This window comes from Maylandia zebra, linkage group LG6, assembly GCF_041146795.1.
Source record: "Maylandia zebra isolate NMK-2024a linkage group LG6, Mzebra_GT3a, whole genome shotgun sequence".
Classification (NCBI taxonomy): Eukaryota; Metazoa; Chordata; class Actinopteri; order Cichliformes; family Cichlidae; genus Maylandia; species Maylandia zebra.
Window position 1 is genome coordinate 21037449 of NC_135172.1, and position 18609 is coordinate 21056057.

General features: G+C 42.4%; 1 protein-coding gene across 6 annotated transcripts in view; it reads left to right on the top strand.

Moving 5' to 3' along the window:
• The window catches only part of bnc2 (basonuclin zinc finger protein 2), a 169491-nt gene that overhangs the window by 142285 nt on the left and 8597 nt on the right, over positions 1-18609 (top strand). For all 6 annotated transcript variants that reach the window (XM_076884853.1, XM_004549389.2, XM_076884852.1 and 3 more), the window contains one exon: positions 12692-15090. In XM_076884853.1, coding sequence (XP_076740968.1) covers positions 12692-15090 — 2399 coding nt within the window. The remainder of the gene's footprint in view (positions 1-12691; positions 15091-18609) is intronic.

The following is an 18609-nucleotide window of genomic DNA, read 5'->3' on the forward strand; positions in this document are numbered from 1 at the left end:
GTCAGCTACATGCTGCAATGATGAAGACATTTACACACACGCGTACACAGACACATACACACATTGTTTTGTAGTGCGACCTTATTCGCATATGGCAGCCGGTTTCTGCCAAAATCTAATGATGAACAGACCTGCTTCCCATCACCATGTAGAATTCAACATCCCTTCAGACTAAAGGAAACGTAAGCTCCAATTGTGTAAAGCACAGAGGACGGAGCCAAAACATGTCGTCTGTCCTCCTGCATTCCTGCGGCAAAACCATGCTGTTTCGCTTTAATGCTCTGCGTTCCCGCACGAGGATGAGGGCTTACAACAACGCCATATTAGTCAAAGACTGCACCTTACATGGCTACACCACAGTCTTTAAAAGTGACATAGCCCTTAAAGAATTAGTGTCGCCAAGCCAGAAACCTCACTACAAAGACCGAGTCTGAACCCTACGGTGAATGTTAATTGTGTGTAGATGTGTGCTAGCGCATGACCCGCGTGTTTGTGTTTCTGTATCGCAGAAACAGCCTGCAGTGAATCCTATGCACATGAACTTGTAGACACACTAACTGGTCCTCTGAGCCTTTAGTTCAGCCACTGTCAGAGGGAGCCTTGTATTTTTCCACAGGCATGTCAGAGGATTACACAGTCCCTCTGCTGTTTCACTGACCTCCCCCTTACACACACATCAAAGCAGCCCAGCGTATAGTGCCCAGCACTGAGGCACACTTGCCCATTCACTCAGCAGGCCGCTGGCACACACTCCACATCTGCCTGCAGGGATTGCCAATGGCAAGTATGGCCTCTGTGAGTGCATGTGTGTATAATGTGAGTTTGCTTACAAGGAAAACACAACATATGCTTTTTGTCTGCCGCATGTGTGAGAAGAGAGTGTTTACAACTAGTGATGCGACACATTTTGTGCAAGCAAGTGGAAGTGGAAAAAAAAAGAAAGAGGAAAAACCCCCAACTTTCTTTTGTTTTTTTCAAAGTGTCATATTGTAGCCATTTCAGCCGAACAAACAAACAAAAAAGAAGGCCTCAGTTTCTATTTCGTTGTAGTCTGCCAAAATATGGGGCTAGAAAACAAGCATTTATCATGGAGTGTAACACATTTATTCCAAAACCAGGTTCCAATCATTTTATTTAATAATCACAATGTTGCGTAAACAGGAAATTGTGTCTCTCTCTGAAAGCAGCATAAGGATCAGACAATTCCCAGCACTATTAACAATCAAACGTGTTTATAATCACTAGTTTGCTATATAGGAGGGAAAATTGGATGCAGAAAGGTGTTTTGGACTCAGCCAAATAGGTACATACAGTATAAACAGGTACAGATTTATATGCAACATAAATTATTAAACACTGAGGCACATTGGCTGAGGGGAAGATAATATGTGAATAATCTCTGATCAATATATAGAGTTTAATGGTAACGTGGTTTCTAATTACGCCCCCATTTGACCACACACTCACCTCTTCGCCCACCTTTTTGTTTTCTTCGCCTTTCTAAGCTCTGCTCCCATCCCACTCTTCCCCTGTCAGCCGCTTTGGCCTACACACAGGGCAACTATGCGAGCACAATACAAATCAATGGGTTCACACATTAACACGCAGACACACAGCAGACAAGGTAAGCGCTCCAAGACCTCTAACCCAAAAACCTCTAGCCCTCCAGGTTGATCAATAGCCAGAAAAAAAGCATTAACGGCCCCTCGCACTCTTTCCATCTCTCTTATTCTACACTAATCACTTTCTCGATGTTGCCTCCCTCGCCCTTTCCCCCTTTCTTCTGGTGTAGGGAGGAAAGTTTATTTCCCAGAGCTCCTTAGAAATCCCAGAAGCCTGCATGCCCCCATCTCACCTCCAAGCCACAGCCAGACACCCAGTTAGATGCTATTACTATCGTCAGCTCCCCCCCCCCCGCTCCATCCCAACAAGACGCAGACAGAACCTGGACATTAGTTAATCCATACTTATTGCATGTGGGTTCCTCTCACAGCCTTGTAATTCATATGGAGAGACATATTAGCGCGACATATTAGGTTGGCACAGGTCTACGAGGTGAGATGCTAGGCTGACACTAAATCGACTTAGCCGAAGCCTCACGGGATGTTGTAGGGCACTGCTGCTAGCTGACGACTAGGGCACGGTCTGTCTGTATTGAGTTTCAGTGATGGCTGTTTAGCTTGTAGTGCTACACGGGAAAGAGAGAGGGATGGGGAATGGAAGGTGCTCTGGCTCATTGCGTTTACTGACAGGAACCCTGTGGACCGCAAGGCTAAAGAGATCAATAGCATTGCACTGCACAGCACTACCAGACCAGGGCAGACCCAAACACAGAAAGATTGGATTACACTTAAATCAAGAGAAGCTTACGCCGTTATCAACACAGCACAAACACATTCAATTTGCACTTAAATTTTAGATAACTATTTAATTTTCTGATATGCTATCATATCCCATTTCTAAATGTTTTCTATGCAAATTTCTGCTGTATATTTGTGAAAAAACAAATGTGCAATCTGTCCCAACTTTTGATAGACACGCTCACAGGTTATCATTATTATTATTATTATTTTTTGGTCTGGCGATCCTGGAGCTGAGCCTCCAGGTGGTCCTATATCCCCTCTCTGAACAAACAAAACAGTGGTTTGCTCCACTTCCCTCATGTCACCGGGGCCACGTGCAGACATTGTCTGGCCCACCCGGCCTGCCAGGGATTTGCTGGGTCACAGAGTTGACATTTATTAAAGGAAGTAGCATGGAGAGTTACGGGGAGTTGACAGTCCTCTCATCACGTTGCACTGTAGAATTCAGAGACTTACGCGGTACACACCCGTCTCTGTTTTCAACAATGAAAGAAACAACGACTCCGTTAAGCACTGTATGACCCCCCTGAGAATGACAGCTTCCATTTCCCCTGAACAGTGCCACTGGGTTTAGAGTACAGGGTTTAGGGTATAAACCATTTTAAAAAGAGCCCAAACTTGCAGCTAAGTATAAAATATGTTTGATTAGAAGGCAAAAAAGGTCAAATCCTAAGAATACAAATAATGTGAAAATCTAAATTACTCTAAGTGGTCAGTATGAATGATGGTGAATGAATATTTGTGGGCCGCAAGGGGAAATGCAGAGTTTAGTGAACCATGAGGAACAATGAAAATCTAAAAAGGAGAAGTTGAGTGAAATGGATTGAGTGTGTTGAGGACCAGATGTGCTGTGGATGGATCAAACATCTGCTGGCTTTGAGTCCTGAATGCCCCCTCCCAATCATCCACCCGTTCTCTCCATGCTTCATGATAAACTTTCGCACTTTGCTATATGTAAGCTGACACATCTTTTAACTGTTTAGCTTCATCCCGAGCACTAGAAATGAAAGTTATTCGCTTGAGGTGTGACACGGCATATATCCACAAACATGTATGGAGAATTTTTAAAAAAAAAGAAAGAAAAGAAAAGAAGTGCGTTGAAATTTTAGAGCGCATATTTGATTCTCTTTTTCTGTTATTGTTCTCCATTTTGTATGTTTTGATGGTCTAGAGCTTTTCTTGGTGTATAAGTTACAGTACAAAGAGGCAGCAGCAGATGGTAATGGTGTTTATTTTTGCAGTAAGTAATCACCATTCTGGAACTTATGACAGTAGACAGGCCCAGGGACCTGGAACCATTCCCCGTGAGACCTGAGCACCACTTCCTGTTGTACCCACATAATCGCAGACGCAGACATACACAATCATGCACACGCACAAAAAAACCTCCTCTGGGCCAATGGCTTTGTGAGCCCCTGGGCCACAGGGATAGATGTGCTCTGGCACATAGGTTGGGGTAGTGTAAATTACACTGCAGCCACACTGGCACCATTCACGTCCAAGATGAATGAGCCAAGTTACATGCCAGGCAACAATTCTAGTGAGGGAGTTTAAAAGAGGAAGACCGCGCCGTTTGCAAGTGGGGAGCATTTTACTTTGTCGGGGCGCTATTTCACTCGCAAAAACAATATTCTACACATACTTACAGACGTCCGTCATAATTACGGAAGTGCTACTAGTGTTTTCCACTCTCAGATACTTGCCTTTGACGTCTCATGTCATCTCACTCTAATAACAAAGCGCAGTTTTAAAATGTCTGTTTCGCTCACATGATTATTCAGTTTAACTGACAACCAAACAAATCAGCATACCACAACTACTTTCAGCCTTTTTTCTTCAGTTTACAAAATACATTTCTAAATGGTTTTCATTTTTAATTTGTGCGTTGATGCAGTCACTGTTCTCCCACTCACCCCTCAACTATACACACGTAAAAACAATGAAAAATATATTTTCAGTCTTGAAAAACTGTGACACCGCAAAAGACTTCAAATACAGATTTATACAGGAATACCCTGCAGAAGGCCCTCCACTTTCTTCTTCTTCTTCTTTATTTTTTATAAACCGTCCTTTCAAAGATTAACTGTTGGCCCGTCTGCTTTATTAGACAGTTCAAAGTAAAAACAAACAGAAAGAATGTGACAGTATCGGAGAGAGTAATAACAGTTGATTTAAACCCCAGGATTTCGAATTTGCATGGTCAGCTGCGAAGCCAACCAAAACATAAAAACGCACTGAAAAATCAGAAAAAATCCGAGCCCTTATCCAGCAGTTACTGATATGTGTTCCTCCTTTATTTTTTGAAGGCCAGCATAATATACTGGCGTTATAAGTGATTTATAATTACAGAGTCCCGAGCAACATTTTGTTGCCAGTTCCAAACAGCCTGTATCATAGATTCTTAGTTAATATGACAGACACAGATTCCTTTGGGGCACTCAGACCCCCTAGTGGCCCTTGCTCCATATGTGATTCAGTCTGGCAGTGAAATACTGTCAGGGAAAGGAGTGGGGTGGAGGGGAAGGTACCGGAGAGAGATAGGCTCGAGTTAATGGTCTTGCATCTTCCTGGCAGCATGTCAATAATGGCTCTGATCACATTAAATAAAGAGTCCATTAGCTTATTCTCTTTCCTCCTGCATGCTCCACAGCAGAAGCACAGGAGAAAGCTGAAAAGCTCTTCTAATGCAGTGTGTCTGCATGTTACAGACACCTCTATCTGTTTCCAGCTAGACCAAAACAAAATGACTTGGGAAGTTTACCTGCAATCCATTATCTGTTCTCTGCTTCCTTTTACACGCTAACGTGGAAGTGATGTGTTGATTATGTTGTTGAGACTTTTGCTGACATTTTGGGACGTAGGTCATATACCTATGTGGACAAGTTATCATATATTGATTGTATTAGCTGCAGACCCTTTAGGTTTAAGCTTTACTTGAGTTTAAGTGTGTTTACTAACCTACAGTAGCGATAGAATGTGATAACGTGTGTTACACAAAAGAAGAAAAGAAAAGATTTATACATCAAGACACAGTGCAATAATATAAGCATGTAGCCAAAGAGCAAATTGTGAGCATATGTTAATACACCTTCTATATGCCTGCTTCCTGCCAAAATAGTAATCAAGACAAAGGAGATGTGATATAAGACTGAAATGAAAGCATTTCGACCAATACACACACACTGGACAGACAGAGCATTTCTCAGCCGCCTCACTGCTCTCCATTGGCCCTGGAGGGAGCGCAGAGGCCCCCACATCTGTCTCCCAGGCCCACGACAGACCTGGCTGCTGTAGCCCGACCCAGGAGATCACACGAATCATCCTCAATTAATGTGAACCATCAGGCATCCCCTCGCTGCCTCTATCACTCCACCCTTCTTCTCTGAGGCGTCCCCTCTAGCTCAGTGCTGGGTCTGCTGAGTTTTACGCATTGACCACAGCTACGGTTCCTTAGCACAGCTGGGTGAAGTAAGCCAGTGTTTTTTGCGTGTGTTATTGTGCACTTTGTGCAAAGAGACAGGGAATCAATACATCAGCCCAGTCCCAAATGCTGCTCACATGTAAGTGCTGCGAGGCGGTTCTTCAGAGGTTCTGAACTTAGAGAACAGCCGACATTGCTCTGCAGTGCACCGGGGCCTGAAATGGCTTCCATGTGCTGCCCCATCTGCACCTCTGCTGGGCTGTGGCCAAAGGACTGTCCTTTCCATTTTTTTAAAGACACTGAGTGCCGGCTTTTAACAAGCACAATGGTGGTGGTGGATGTCAGGAGAGTTAGATGAGTCAGAGGTTAGGAGACCTAAAATGACGGATTTGTTTTCAAAAACAGATAATGAAAAAAGACAAGTCGGCGGAGAGCGAAATGGAAACTGTTTACTGAAAGCCACCTGGAACATTGTATGTGCCAGGTTGTGACTCACTGTCTGTGGTAAAGTATTCTATAATAACCCCCCCCCCCCCCCCCCCCCCCCCCCCACGTTCCCCTCCCCTCCATCCTCGTCATCCGCAACACTATAAATCTTACTCCAGTCGATTAGTGTGCCCTTAGCAACAACCAACACGCAGTCATGAATTTTTAACCAAAGCCTGAGTTAAATCAGGTTGAGAGGTGAAAGAAGGGTATCTTGTGGCCTGCTGCTTGATCAGTGTGTCTGGTATAGCTAAATAAGCCCCGTGGCCTCTTCATATTTACTCACACCAGAGCCCGGCAAACAGCGCTCTCGGCCAGTGATGAGAATTATATTGACCAAGGCAATGCCCTTTGCACGGTTGTTAATTATATGATAAAGCAAGCATAAAACTTGAACAGATATGTTCCAGATTCTAATCAGTAATGTAAGTTCAAGCCTAGTAAAATCTAACATTCTTTCAATCAGATCTTTGGATCCAGTATTTTATTCCAAACTAAGTTGGTACTTGTGAAAATTATTTTTATTTAGCCATTTCTAAAGTATCCCAGTAAAGCTGTTTGTGAAATTCCAGTCACATGAATGGATGCTGTTTACATTTTGCAGTCTAAAGTACTATAAGCTGTCATACACATTACATACATATCTTACTCTTCTTTGTGAAATGCCTGTCCCTGCAATAAGCATGCACTGATTTCTGATTGCTCCACCAGAATACTGCTGTGTGTCTACTTATATTAATAAATATATAGTAGTGCATTCACTAACTTTCACCATATAAGATGCAACTCAAGCTTCTGCAGCATTGAAAACATCAAGCATATAGGGCGCATACACGTGGTCAAAATAAATTCTTCTGATCTGCAGATCATAAATGAGGAAATTACCAAGATCACAGAGTTCAAATTTCCACCTCTACGATTCTTTGAAATGTCCTCCACCCACGTCTGGACGTAGCTACTGTTACTGATTTCCCTGTGGTTCATCACAGGGGAAGAAGTAGAGCTGGTTGTTCACACATGACCTCTGACCTACCATTGGGAAGCCAATGGGGAAGCGTCCTGTGTCTTGGGAGCTCTTGCCCTCTGATGTGATGGCTCCAGGCAGTGGGCTTTGCGTGAACCCATCACCCATGGCACTGCTTGCCACTAGATATGCTGCATTATTCATACAGCCCAATACAGGGTGGGGAGAGAAAGAGAATATGGAAAAGGAAGCATGAAGGTTCAAGACCTTCTCAGATCACAAGGAACTTCTGCTTAACCTCCATTGAAGTGGCGGACACAGGAATAGAGCAGGGTTGTTGTTTTTTTTGTTTTTTTTTAAAGAACTGGATCTGAAAGCAGGACTGGAGATCAATGGGGATTCCCCCGAGGTTAAATGGAGATTGCATTCACTGTAAGGTGATTGGTGAATCAATGTGGTTCCCATGGTTTGGTTTGCCATTGTGAAAATTGATCCTGACTAATACAAGCAAATGCTCTTATGATCAGTACAGATATTTTTGTGAACGAGTGTAGCCATCTTTATGCACAGACTCTACATTAAACAGTGGGCTATACGAGGGTAGGCATCCTCCCATTTAAGTTAGTACACACTATAGTGCTTTAGTTAACCCAATTATCTGATCTTTGATGAATCAGTTGCAAACAGGGACAGAAAAATCATCACATTATCTCTAGATTAACTCCATTATATTCTATCTGCTTATTAGCCTATGGATACTAAATATAATTATCAATTATTTGCAGCACATGAAATCATTTTAACCTTTTTAGATCAGAATAACGGTCTGTCGAGTTGACCAATGAGCTCCTGCCCCTCTTTATGTGATATTAAGTGGTGATCCCTGCCCAAAAACTAGTAGCTTACTTTCTGCAGCTCCTTTACTTAGTAGGGATCGCCACAGTGGGTCGCTGCTGATTTGCACCTTTCCTGATGCAGCAGTAAATGGATTTATGTCTCCTCCCGGGATCAAACCAGGGAGCTTTTGCTTGCTTGGGAAATGCGTAAACCACTACACTGTGTATCCACTCTGCCCAAGAACTAGTAATATTATGAATCCAGCCTCATCTCTAGAGCAATAAATTCAATAATTCCCAAACAGGATATTTTTTGCACCGTGATCTGCACGCTGTTAACAAATTATACAATGCCTTTTCAGCCAAATTAAGGTAGCGATTACACTAAACAGTCATTAAATGTCGACTAAACATCAAGTGTGTTAGACCAAGCTGTCTCCATTAAGTTTCCCAAAACTGAAAAAATGCTTGGAGTTTTATCTACACCCTCTTCACAGATAGTACAAAAAGGGTATTTTCTTCTGACTGTCAAAAAGAATGAATTTTTTTCCTCATTACAGTAACACTGCAGGACATCAGCAGTAATAATATGTCAGTAAACCAATCAAGCAGTCGACCTGAATCCCTTCTTCGTCTCTACTGTATACAAAAGTATAAGTGTAACACTGTGTATTTGTAACATTCCCCCTTTTCCCCCAAAGCCTGGCTCTCTCTCTTTCTCTCTCGCTCTACTGCTTTCTGAAGAGACTCGGTCAGTGAGTATGATAGGTGATGATTAGTGAAAAGCATATACATGTTAAGCTGTTAATCCCTAATGCACACCATCCACTATAACAATGCTGCTCACCCCAGCTTTTAATACAGCCCAGCACATAAACTTCTAATTGCATAATTGCCTGATTTGTTTTAACTGACACTGGTACTGGCCCATGACAAGGCCATCATTTGCTCATCCTCATTGTCAGCAATCTGCAAGGTAGATGCCCAACTACACACCCACTACACAACATCCAGCACCACCACGGTAATAGAGGCGGCGGTGAATTAAGAATGCGTTGCGGCAGTGCAGAGATGAATAAATACAGCAGTTGCCAGATTAATTCTGAGAGACGTGGAGGGAGGCAGATAAAATAAACTAACAGCAGAAGCTGTCCACCAGATAAAGTGGGTACCCCATCGTCTCTCTGCTGTAATTATTGGCTAATAGTCATTAACCTGGCAAACAGAGGTTTAGCTGCATTGTTTAAAGGACTCTGGGATGGATAATGACAGACTAATATGTCATAGCACTAGGGGAGATGGGGGAGGGGTGGATTAATGAGATTTTACTGGAGGGAGTGTACAAGAAGAGGTGGGGCACGACTGGAAAATATAGGGGGAAGAGGGCCACATTAAGCTAATTGGAAGATGAGTGCCTACTTGTAAAAGTGCTTCTAATGGCATATTTGTTTCTCTCACAGCATCAGAGGGCTAATGCAGGGGAGTGGAGTTGTGACACTTACGGCAGTGAGGAATACAGGGGACTGTGGTTGTCTGCAAACGTGCGTCCACACACATTAGATGCTCGTTTTAATATAGGAAATCTGTTTTTATTAAAATCATTGATTGTCATTGTTAAATTTTTGGTTCAAATGGATTTTTTTTTGCTGTGATATTTGCAAAATATGTTTTTTCATCAGTTACAATCTGCAGTGGCTTTTTAAAACACACACACACAAAACGTTTGTTGAATGGTTTTTTTTTTTGGCTTAAAGATACATAGCTGCACGTACATGAAGTGAACTTCAGTCAAGTGTGTCCTCGTGCATCTTTTTCTCATCAGATTTATCCCAGTTGTGGATTTGTGTTGACGCTGCACCAAGGCTGACCCAGCCCAAACGCATGTTGACTGGCCTCCAAAAGTCAATTGACCAGTGAACGAGGAAGGCCTGGATAGCCTCCACTCAGACAGGGTCCAGTGCATAGCAGAACTGCTGACCTGTTCTGACAGCTGGCTGGCCCTAATGGGTTGCAGTTTGGCCTGTGTCATTGTGTTTGGCTTTTGTTTGTGGGGAAGTGAATGCACATGGTTGGACTAGCAGAGACTTAAATCCATGTCTAAGTTCTGTTTTACTCAATCAATGATTGAGATGGTCAGAAAATCGTAACCCACTGAGGCTTATGAACCTGTAAATTTTAGCAGCTTTATTTAATGATATTGCTAACAGCTTCAGACTGTTTCCTGGCATTTATTAATCAGACTTCCATTAGAATTACCTCCTTGTTATTAACTTATCATTCTCATGAATCTTATTTTAATCATGAATTGAACATCAAAGTGGAGAAAATAGGAAACTGATATTTTCATTTTCATTTAATTTAATTAAACATTGCCTGGCTGTAATCCATAAAATGCAAATATTCTTTTGCTGTTTACTGCTCACAAAACAGGCAACATTCAAACTAAGCCAACATTAAAACGGCATTTAAAATATTTCCTGCCTGCAATCAGAGGTGTAACTGTAGGTTACCTTGATGTGTTTCAACATATAACAAAGATTAACATATATAGTTTTTGCCACTAGGAAATATGAATACACCACAGCACTTCTTAGAACTACAATTACTTAAGAAACATCCTGGTTGTGTAACTATTTAAAGATTCACTTTCTAATTTGCTTTCATTTTTTGTTTCAATTAATTCAGATGGAAGTACTAATGCCCAGATGGCCATGCAGTACGAAATAATAGTGTCCAGGCTAGAATTTAAAGTCATACCTCCAGGCTAAAACTCCAGAGCGCACACAGAATGAAAGTGTAAAGTGTTTTTTAATGTATATTTAACAACAAATACCCCAGTGACTATTGATGTTTCGTCTCAGAAGAATCTATTTCTACAGTATATCTGAGGGCATGATATGAAACCACTCACACTTTTATTTTCTCTGCGCTTTTGCTCTTCTTCCTCTGTGTCTCTCCCGTGCTCTTTCTCTCTCTCTTTAGCTGTCTCTCTTTAAACATTTATCTTCTGTTTTCTCCTTACAGGCCCTTTGTGCTTTGTGATGTTGGTTTTTACAGCTTTTTACTCACTAGAGTTGCCATTTATCTTTTATAGATGCCAGCAGCTAGGAGCTCTAAAGAAATGTTACCATTTCAGTGTGACTAATTGTCATCACTTGTGTTGCTCCCTTGATGTCACTTGCGCCTGGTCCCTCAGGAACCAGTGTGTGAACTGCAGTATTTACACTTTCTCTTTCTTTCAACCTGACTATTTCCATCTTGTTCACACAAATATCACATTTTAGAACAACAGCAGAGGAGGCATAAGTGACGAACGCTGTCATTAGTGCTTCAAACCAGAAAGACATAACGGTTCACAGAAGAGGACAAAAGTACAGGGTCGTACTTTCATTTTCAAGATTTGACAAGATTCTTCTTCCAAAGTCCTTCACCGTCTTTTGACATGTGACAGTGTGCACACTTGCAACGAGTCTGAGTTTCTTATTAATGTTCAGCCATTAATAGCACATCTCCAAAAGACACTAGCCAAGCAAAGTGCTCTAGTTGGAGTAAAGCCCATTTCCCACTGGAGCGGTTCTGGTATCCTAGGATGGAAACATGTTTCTCATCATTCCCAGACCTCTAAAAACACAAGGACTGGAAATGACATGGGATGTAATAATTTATCTATTGTTAAATATTGTTATTTTACACTTTTGCTATTTTCATTGGGAGATATTGTCAAATGAATAATTGGTTAAAGACTGACAACAACATGGATATTTATTACACAGGATTTCACCTTCAGTATTTTAAGTAAAAGAAGCTGTGTATTCCTCCAATCTCATTGAAATATTGATCAGATTTCCATTTATAGTTCCGTAGGTTGCACAACATTTAAAACGTCTGGTATAAACACATGATAAATAACTACACTGCCCAATGATAGGAACACGATCTCAATGCTGCTATCAAGGCATCATCAAGCACCTTGAAGAAACACGAGTTTTTACCTCTTTTATTTGAGCATCCAAACCCATTCCTTAAATGCATAGTGTCTTCCCTCAAGCATTTCATTGCCTTGGAGATAGAGAAAGCACTAAGAAAATTGCATGTGAACTACAGTATGGTAGTGAGTTGCATTAATTATTCTATTATTTCTTCTTTTCTTTTTTTTTCTTTCTGGCTCCCACAGTTTTGTAAACATCCCTAGGTGTAGTTTGTGTACAGAGGGAGTCCCTGCAAGAGTTCAGTTCTTTCTCTCAGATTAATATGCCTCCAATGCTTTGAGTCACAGAGACTTGCTAAAAAGACCCACCTCAGTGCTTTTGATTTGTTTGCTTAAAACGTTATTGAACTTGTTACTCTCATCACAGTGTGATTAATGGGCAGATTTTCAGGAAAGATTTCTTCTTAAAAATGAATATGTGAAGAGTATATGGAAAAGAGGGACAGTGGAGGAGGGAGATTTTCAACAAAGCTCTGTTAGTTACTTGTCGCTCCAGGGGCCTCTGAATTTCATGAGCAGAAATGCTCGCTCTCACAAACTAACCCTTGCTCTGTCTTCTCCTTTGACCACACTGATTATTCACGATCAATAAAGTATTTTTGTCTTCTCTCTTGTCTCTTCTGGGGCATCTAGGATGCTGCAGGCAAGGTGCTGGACCGCTGGACCATCATGTCCAGAGAAGAAGAGATCATCACCCTCCAGCAGTTCCTGCGCTTTGGTGAGACCAAGTCCATTGTGGAGCTGATGGCCATTCAGGAGAAGGAAGGTCAGGCAGTTACAGTTCCTTCTTCCAAGACAGACTCTGGGATAAGGACATTCATTGAAAGTAACAACAGGACCCGTAGCCCGGGGCTCCTTACACATCTGGAAAATAGTAGCCCATCCAGCATCCACCATTTTGAAAATATCCCCAACAGCTTAGCCTTCCTGTTGCCCTTCCAGTACATCAACCCAGTCTCTGCCCCCATGCTTGGCTTGCCCCCCAATGGCCTCCCAATGGAGCAATCTGGTCTGCGGCTCCGGGAGCCCAGTCTGCCAAACCAAGGAGAACAAGTGGAAACCAGCGAGTCAGAAGTGTCCCTATCACCATTCCGCACAGGTCCAAGTCCTAGTCGTGGAGCGCTGGGAGCCATTAACAACAACGCCGAACCCAAGACAGAGCCCAACAACCGGGCATCTCCCATCTCACCAACCCCTTCCACCCAGCAGGCTCAACAGCAGCAACAGCAGACACAGCTTCAGCAGCAACAGCCACAGGGCCAACAGCAGTCCAAAAATCAACCTCAGCAACCTAACAGCTTGAGTGACCACCCGGTCCACCACCATTTCATAAAGGACGAGCAGTCAAAAACAATCACCCATCCTTCCTTTTCCTCCAAGATGCATCGCATGCGCCGCATGGGAGCCACCTCACGCAAGGGTCGCGTTGTCTGCAACTCTTGTGGAAAAACCTTTTATGATAAAGGCACACTTAAGATACATTATAATGCTGTACACTTGAAGATTAAACACCGTTGCACCATCGAGGGCTGCAATATGGTGTTCAGCTCACTACGCAGCCGCAATCGTCACAGTGCAAATCCCAATCCACGGTTGCACATGCCCATGCTGCGCAATAACCGTGACAAGGACCTCATCCGTGCCAATTCTACCACTGGCACACCTGTCATCTCGAGCACCAAGAACGGTGGTTTCACACTCACTAGCCCTGGAAGGCCACCACTGGGCTTCACCACTCCACCTGTAGACCCTATGCTTCAGTCGCCTCTGCAAAGTCCACTGGTGTTCCCCTCCTTGAAATCAGTGCAGCCAGTTCAACCAGTGCCCCCATTCTACCGAACACTACTGTCCCCTGCAGACCTTGTTAGTCCTCCAGTGTCACTGCCCACCAGCCCCATCATGCCCACCACTACCAACAGCACTACTCTGATGGACCAGCAACAGCAGATCCTGGCTGCTGCAGCTGTGGCCTCTCATAATAATGTTCATGTGTCAGATGCAGGACCCATGTCCCACCGTTTACCAACACCTAGTGCCAATCACGACCTCACCAATGGCAGCAGTGACCCCACGCCCAAAAAGAAACCTCGTAAATCAAGCATGCCAGTAAAGATTGAGAAAGAAGTCATTGATGTGGCTGATGAATATGACGACAAAGACGATGATGACGACGATAACATGCACCATAATCACCACCATCACCAGTCATCTCTTCTTCACAACAATGTCAAAATTAACGGAAATTGTAATAGCAACAACAACAGCGCTAGTGGAAATGGGAACCACAGTGGTGGAAGCGGGCAGCAATCCCCTTCCCAGGATGAGATGAGCCCTGGTTTAGCTCTGAGAGGAATGATGAGACAAAGCGAAGATGAATGCCACGAAGGAAATGGTAGTGACAGCAGAGGTGGAGCTGCTGATCTACGCTGCATGGACAGCTTTACCTCTGAGGATCAGGACCACGAGAGAGACTTTGAGAATGAGTCTGAAAACTCGGATTCAAAGATGTTTTACCGTGATGAGCTGATGGATGTGGAGGATCAGCAAAAGCACAGCAGGGTTGGAAGGAGACTGGAAAAGGAACAAGATGATGAGGGTAGCGAGGAAGCTCATTTGAGAAAGGAAATGGAAGGAAAGGGCAACTCCTCACCCTCCCCTCATCACCCTCCCATCAAGATCAAAGAAGAACTCAACGATCCAACTTATGACATGTTCTGCATGGGCCAGTATGGCTTCTATAATGGGGGCATGGCAGCGGCTGCTGCCACTGCTGCAAGCATGGCTGCGCTTCACGAGAGCTTCATCACTTCGATGGGCTATGGTTCCAGCCCACCCAAATTCCTTTCTTCTCGATCACCAGAGGAAGATCCATGTTCAAGTCCTGACCCCAAGATCTGCTATGTCTGTAAGAAGAGCTTCAAGAGCTCCTATAGCATGAAACTGCACTACAAGAACGTGCACCTCAAAGAGATGCATGTGTGCACTGTGGCTGGCTGCAATGCTGCTTTCCCTTCCCGGCGGAGCAGAGACAGGTTAGTGGCACAACTTTGAAAAGTTACTATATATTTTTTAACATCGGCAATCACAGGTAGGTTGGATTCTTATCATCTAATAATTACCTACAGTAGGTCTAAGGTTTTGTTTTATAAGGATCAAACCGTATTAATTAAAAAGACATTGTTTTAAAATGTAGTTCAGTTGTTGTGAGAGATATTTATTTTCATTTCGTGTTAACATGAAATGAGAGTGAAGATGCAGTATTTCAGTACTATATGACATTATCCTCGTTGGCCTCCACTTAACATCTGTTCGCTAACTTGAAACTAAAATGGATTCGTGAACATCTGCTCAGTGTCAAGTCAAAGTTTAGAAAAGCAGGAACACATACACAGACATTTAAACACACACTACCTATCAAGCTTCCAGCTTCAGTGTGTTGTTTACCTGCCCTCACTACCTCACCTTGTCACCGGGAGATGAAGGTGCATACATTAACAGACAGCGGTTTGTCAAACCACTGCATTTATTAGCGCATTAAAAGGTGAGGCTAGCTTTACTCACATGGGCTTGTTAGCACATATCAGTGGCACACATGAACTGTGCATGTATGCAGTAGAAACACTGACAGGTGGAGGTACATAACGTCACTAGTGTCCTGGTTAAGGAATGGCTCCCAGGAAAAGACATAGAAATCTTTTTTGCCACAACTTTTCAATTTTAAATTTAACGAGTGGCTTTTATATACAGGTTGAAATCATTTTCATTATACATAAATATCAGCGGTCCATGAATTCATATTTCTGGTGACTGAAAATTGGCCAGTGAACTAATCAACTATATTCACTTGGGCAAGTTATGCACTCATTCAAAATAAAGTATAAAATGACCCTTAAAATATAATTCCAACTCTAAAAAAACTCCAGCATTTTCAGTCTTAACCAGTTGCATGCTTTCATATACTGTATCTTTGATAAAAACCCATCTGCTATATATACCAGGGTTACTCGTTCTGTTCTGCAATGGAGATAGTGATGGAAAACGTTATTATCCAGTATCCGCAACAAGTAAAGCTGACTGCAATTGTAAAATTCATTCTTTCCAGAGGGACTTTTAGATTTTCCTCACAGTTTTGTCTCTCTCACACAATCCCTTCATCACTCGCTCTGTCGCTCCACCAAACTCTCCCCTCCTTTTCTACCCTAAGCTGTTTCTGTGGCATCTGTTCTGAGCACTTTTTGTTAATTAGCAGCATGTAAATAAGGCAAGAGATCCTGGGACTCTATTAGAATAGGTGTGAGAGGAGAACAGAGGCAGGAGAACAAGAGGCAAGTTAGCGTCCGCAAAGGTGCAAACCTGCTGCTTACCTGATGCAGCTGTGCAGACAGCAACGAGATGACAGAACGTGTTATCGTAACATGCGTTGCCTCGGTGTGGTGCACTGCCACCAGTGAGTGCGTTAGCTCCCTTCTCCTGCCCAAGGCAGGGCTGTTCTGCTGTGCAGCATTTGCACTTTCACACGTTCACACTCTCTTGCACACATAAGGGAATATACAAATAGATAAAAAGAAAAGTATTTGCTCTGATACATATTACATCTAAGTATTTAACCACTTAATGATGCAAAGTGTATGACAAAAACAACCAAGTAATTTATCTGAACTTTCAAAAGCTGAAATAAAACTTCACAGACCTTTTATTAGTGGAATCTAACACAAGAAAGTGCTCTGATTTTAAACAGATGTCACAGAAGTAAGCAAAAAAGAAACCGTGCCACTGATAACCTGCAGATATTGCCCAGATTTTTTTTTGTTTGTTTTTGTTTAGCTGTTTTTTGGTCAATTATGTAATTGAATCCCTTCATACTGGAATTTGTTGACACAACCACATAATAGTTTTGACAGCAGACGACAGACTTCTGTGAAGTAAATGAGGTGACAACAGTGAGGAGAATAATGAAAAAAACAGGAGGAACGCTTGTGTGGGGAAGGTGTCTTTTCACAAATACACAGTTTGATACAAAAACCTGGGTTGAATTTGGTGCTATAACAAGCTCAAAGATGACTTCACAAAGAAAAGATAGCATCTATATGTGAACTCTTCCCTCTTCCTGTGTCAGAATGAATGTGTGCATGTGTGTGTGAAACAGTTTGACACCAACATATACAGTAAATGTCATTCCAACACATACATATATACGACAGAGATCATTTGCAGCAAGGACTAAGTAAAAATAGTGCATCTAAGCCAAGGGTGCACAGTACAGCTGTAGATGTGTAATACACTATTATTTCCATATTTTTCCTGATAGCATGTGGGGCGAATTACTTTGCCGCAGGTTCAAACAGGGAATAAAACAACAGACAGAAGAGCACCGCATAGCTCGAGAAATCCTTGAGCTTTGAGACGAGTCAATACACAAGCCGTGCTCTCATCAGATCTGTCCCTGGGTAATCCTTTAATGACATAATGTATGTTTGAGTTTAATGGTAGCAATAAAACGGGAATATAATTTAGCTGTTTTCATCAGAGCATTTGCTCTGATAAGATTAAGAAACTGCACGTACAAATGTATTTGCTCAAAATAATATCTCAAACATTTATTACTAGTAAATTTAATAAGTCAAACTACATTCGTTCTCCTAATTAGATTTTTTTATTTTTTTTATGCAGACACAATCGGTAATAACAATTAATAAGCAGCTCTTTCGGGTGGCTCGCGTTAGACTTGCTAAAACAATACTTAACCCACTGCGAAAAATAAGCAGTGGTTATTTATTTATTGCTTTACAGCAGAGATTACGACATGATACAGCAACAGGAAAGTCCTCTGCATCTCTGATAAGTCCACTCACCGAGTGAAAAGCCACATGCGCGTAAACGCAGCATCAGACACCAGTATCAAAAGCTTGTGCATCAAAGTAAAGAAGAAAACAGAGGTGAGGTCATTTGATCTGCAGAGTCGATGACACTCAGAGCAGGATTCAATGCGAATGCACCACCACATAAAAACATATCACTGGTGTTCAGGCAATGTGGAATAAACAGCGAGACATACAAATCCACATGAAAACATCCCTGCTCGTGGATGCTGTACATACATATTGAACAGGATCATTTAAAGTGCCCTTGAGCAAGCATGTAATGTGTGTGTTTTTAAGTGTTAAACAGAGCAATATGCAGTGCGTGTGTGCATATGCATGTGCGAGAGTGATTTTAAAGCGGGGTGTTTTCCCTCAGCCTCCTGGCTGCCTGCTGCACGGGGGTAAATGATTGCATATTTATTGTGGGGAGTGAGCAGCGTCGGCACAAGTGTTGAAGAAGCTGCATAATTAACTGCTTGAAAGGCAGGTACCAGTAATCATCACCATTATTAGCCTTTTTAATCATCATTTTTATCTGGTGACAAGATTGCCGTACCTTTCTTTTTTCTTTTTTTAAATAAAAATCAGCCCACGCTAGTTTTATTTTAAACCTTCACCTGAAACATTTTAACCTGCTCCTTCTTTGTCGCTGCAGCAAGCAGGTGATCTCCCTCGTTCGCATTCCCATGG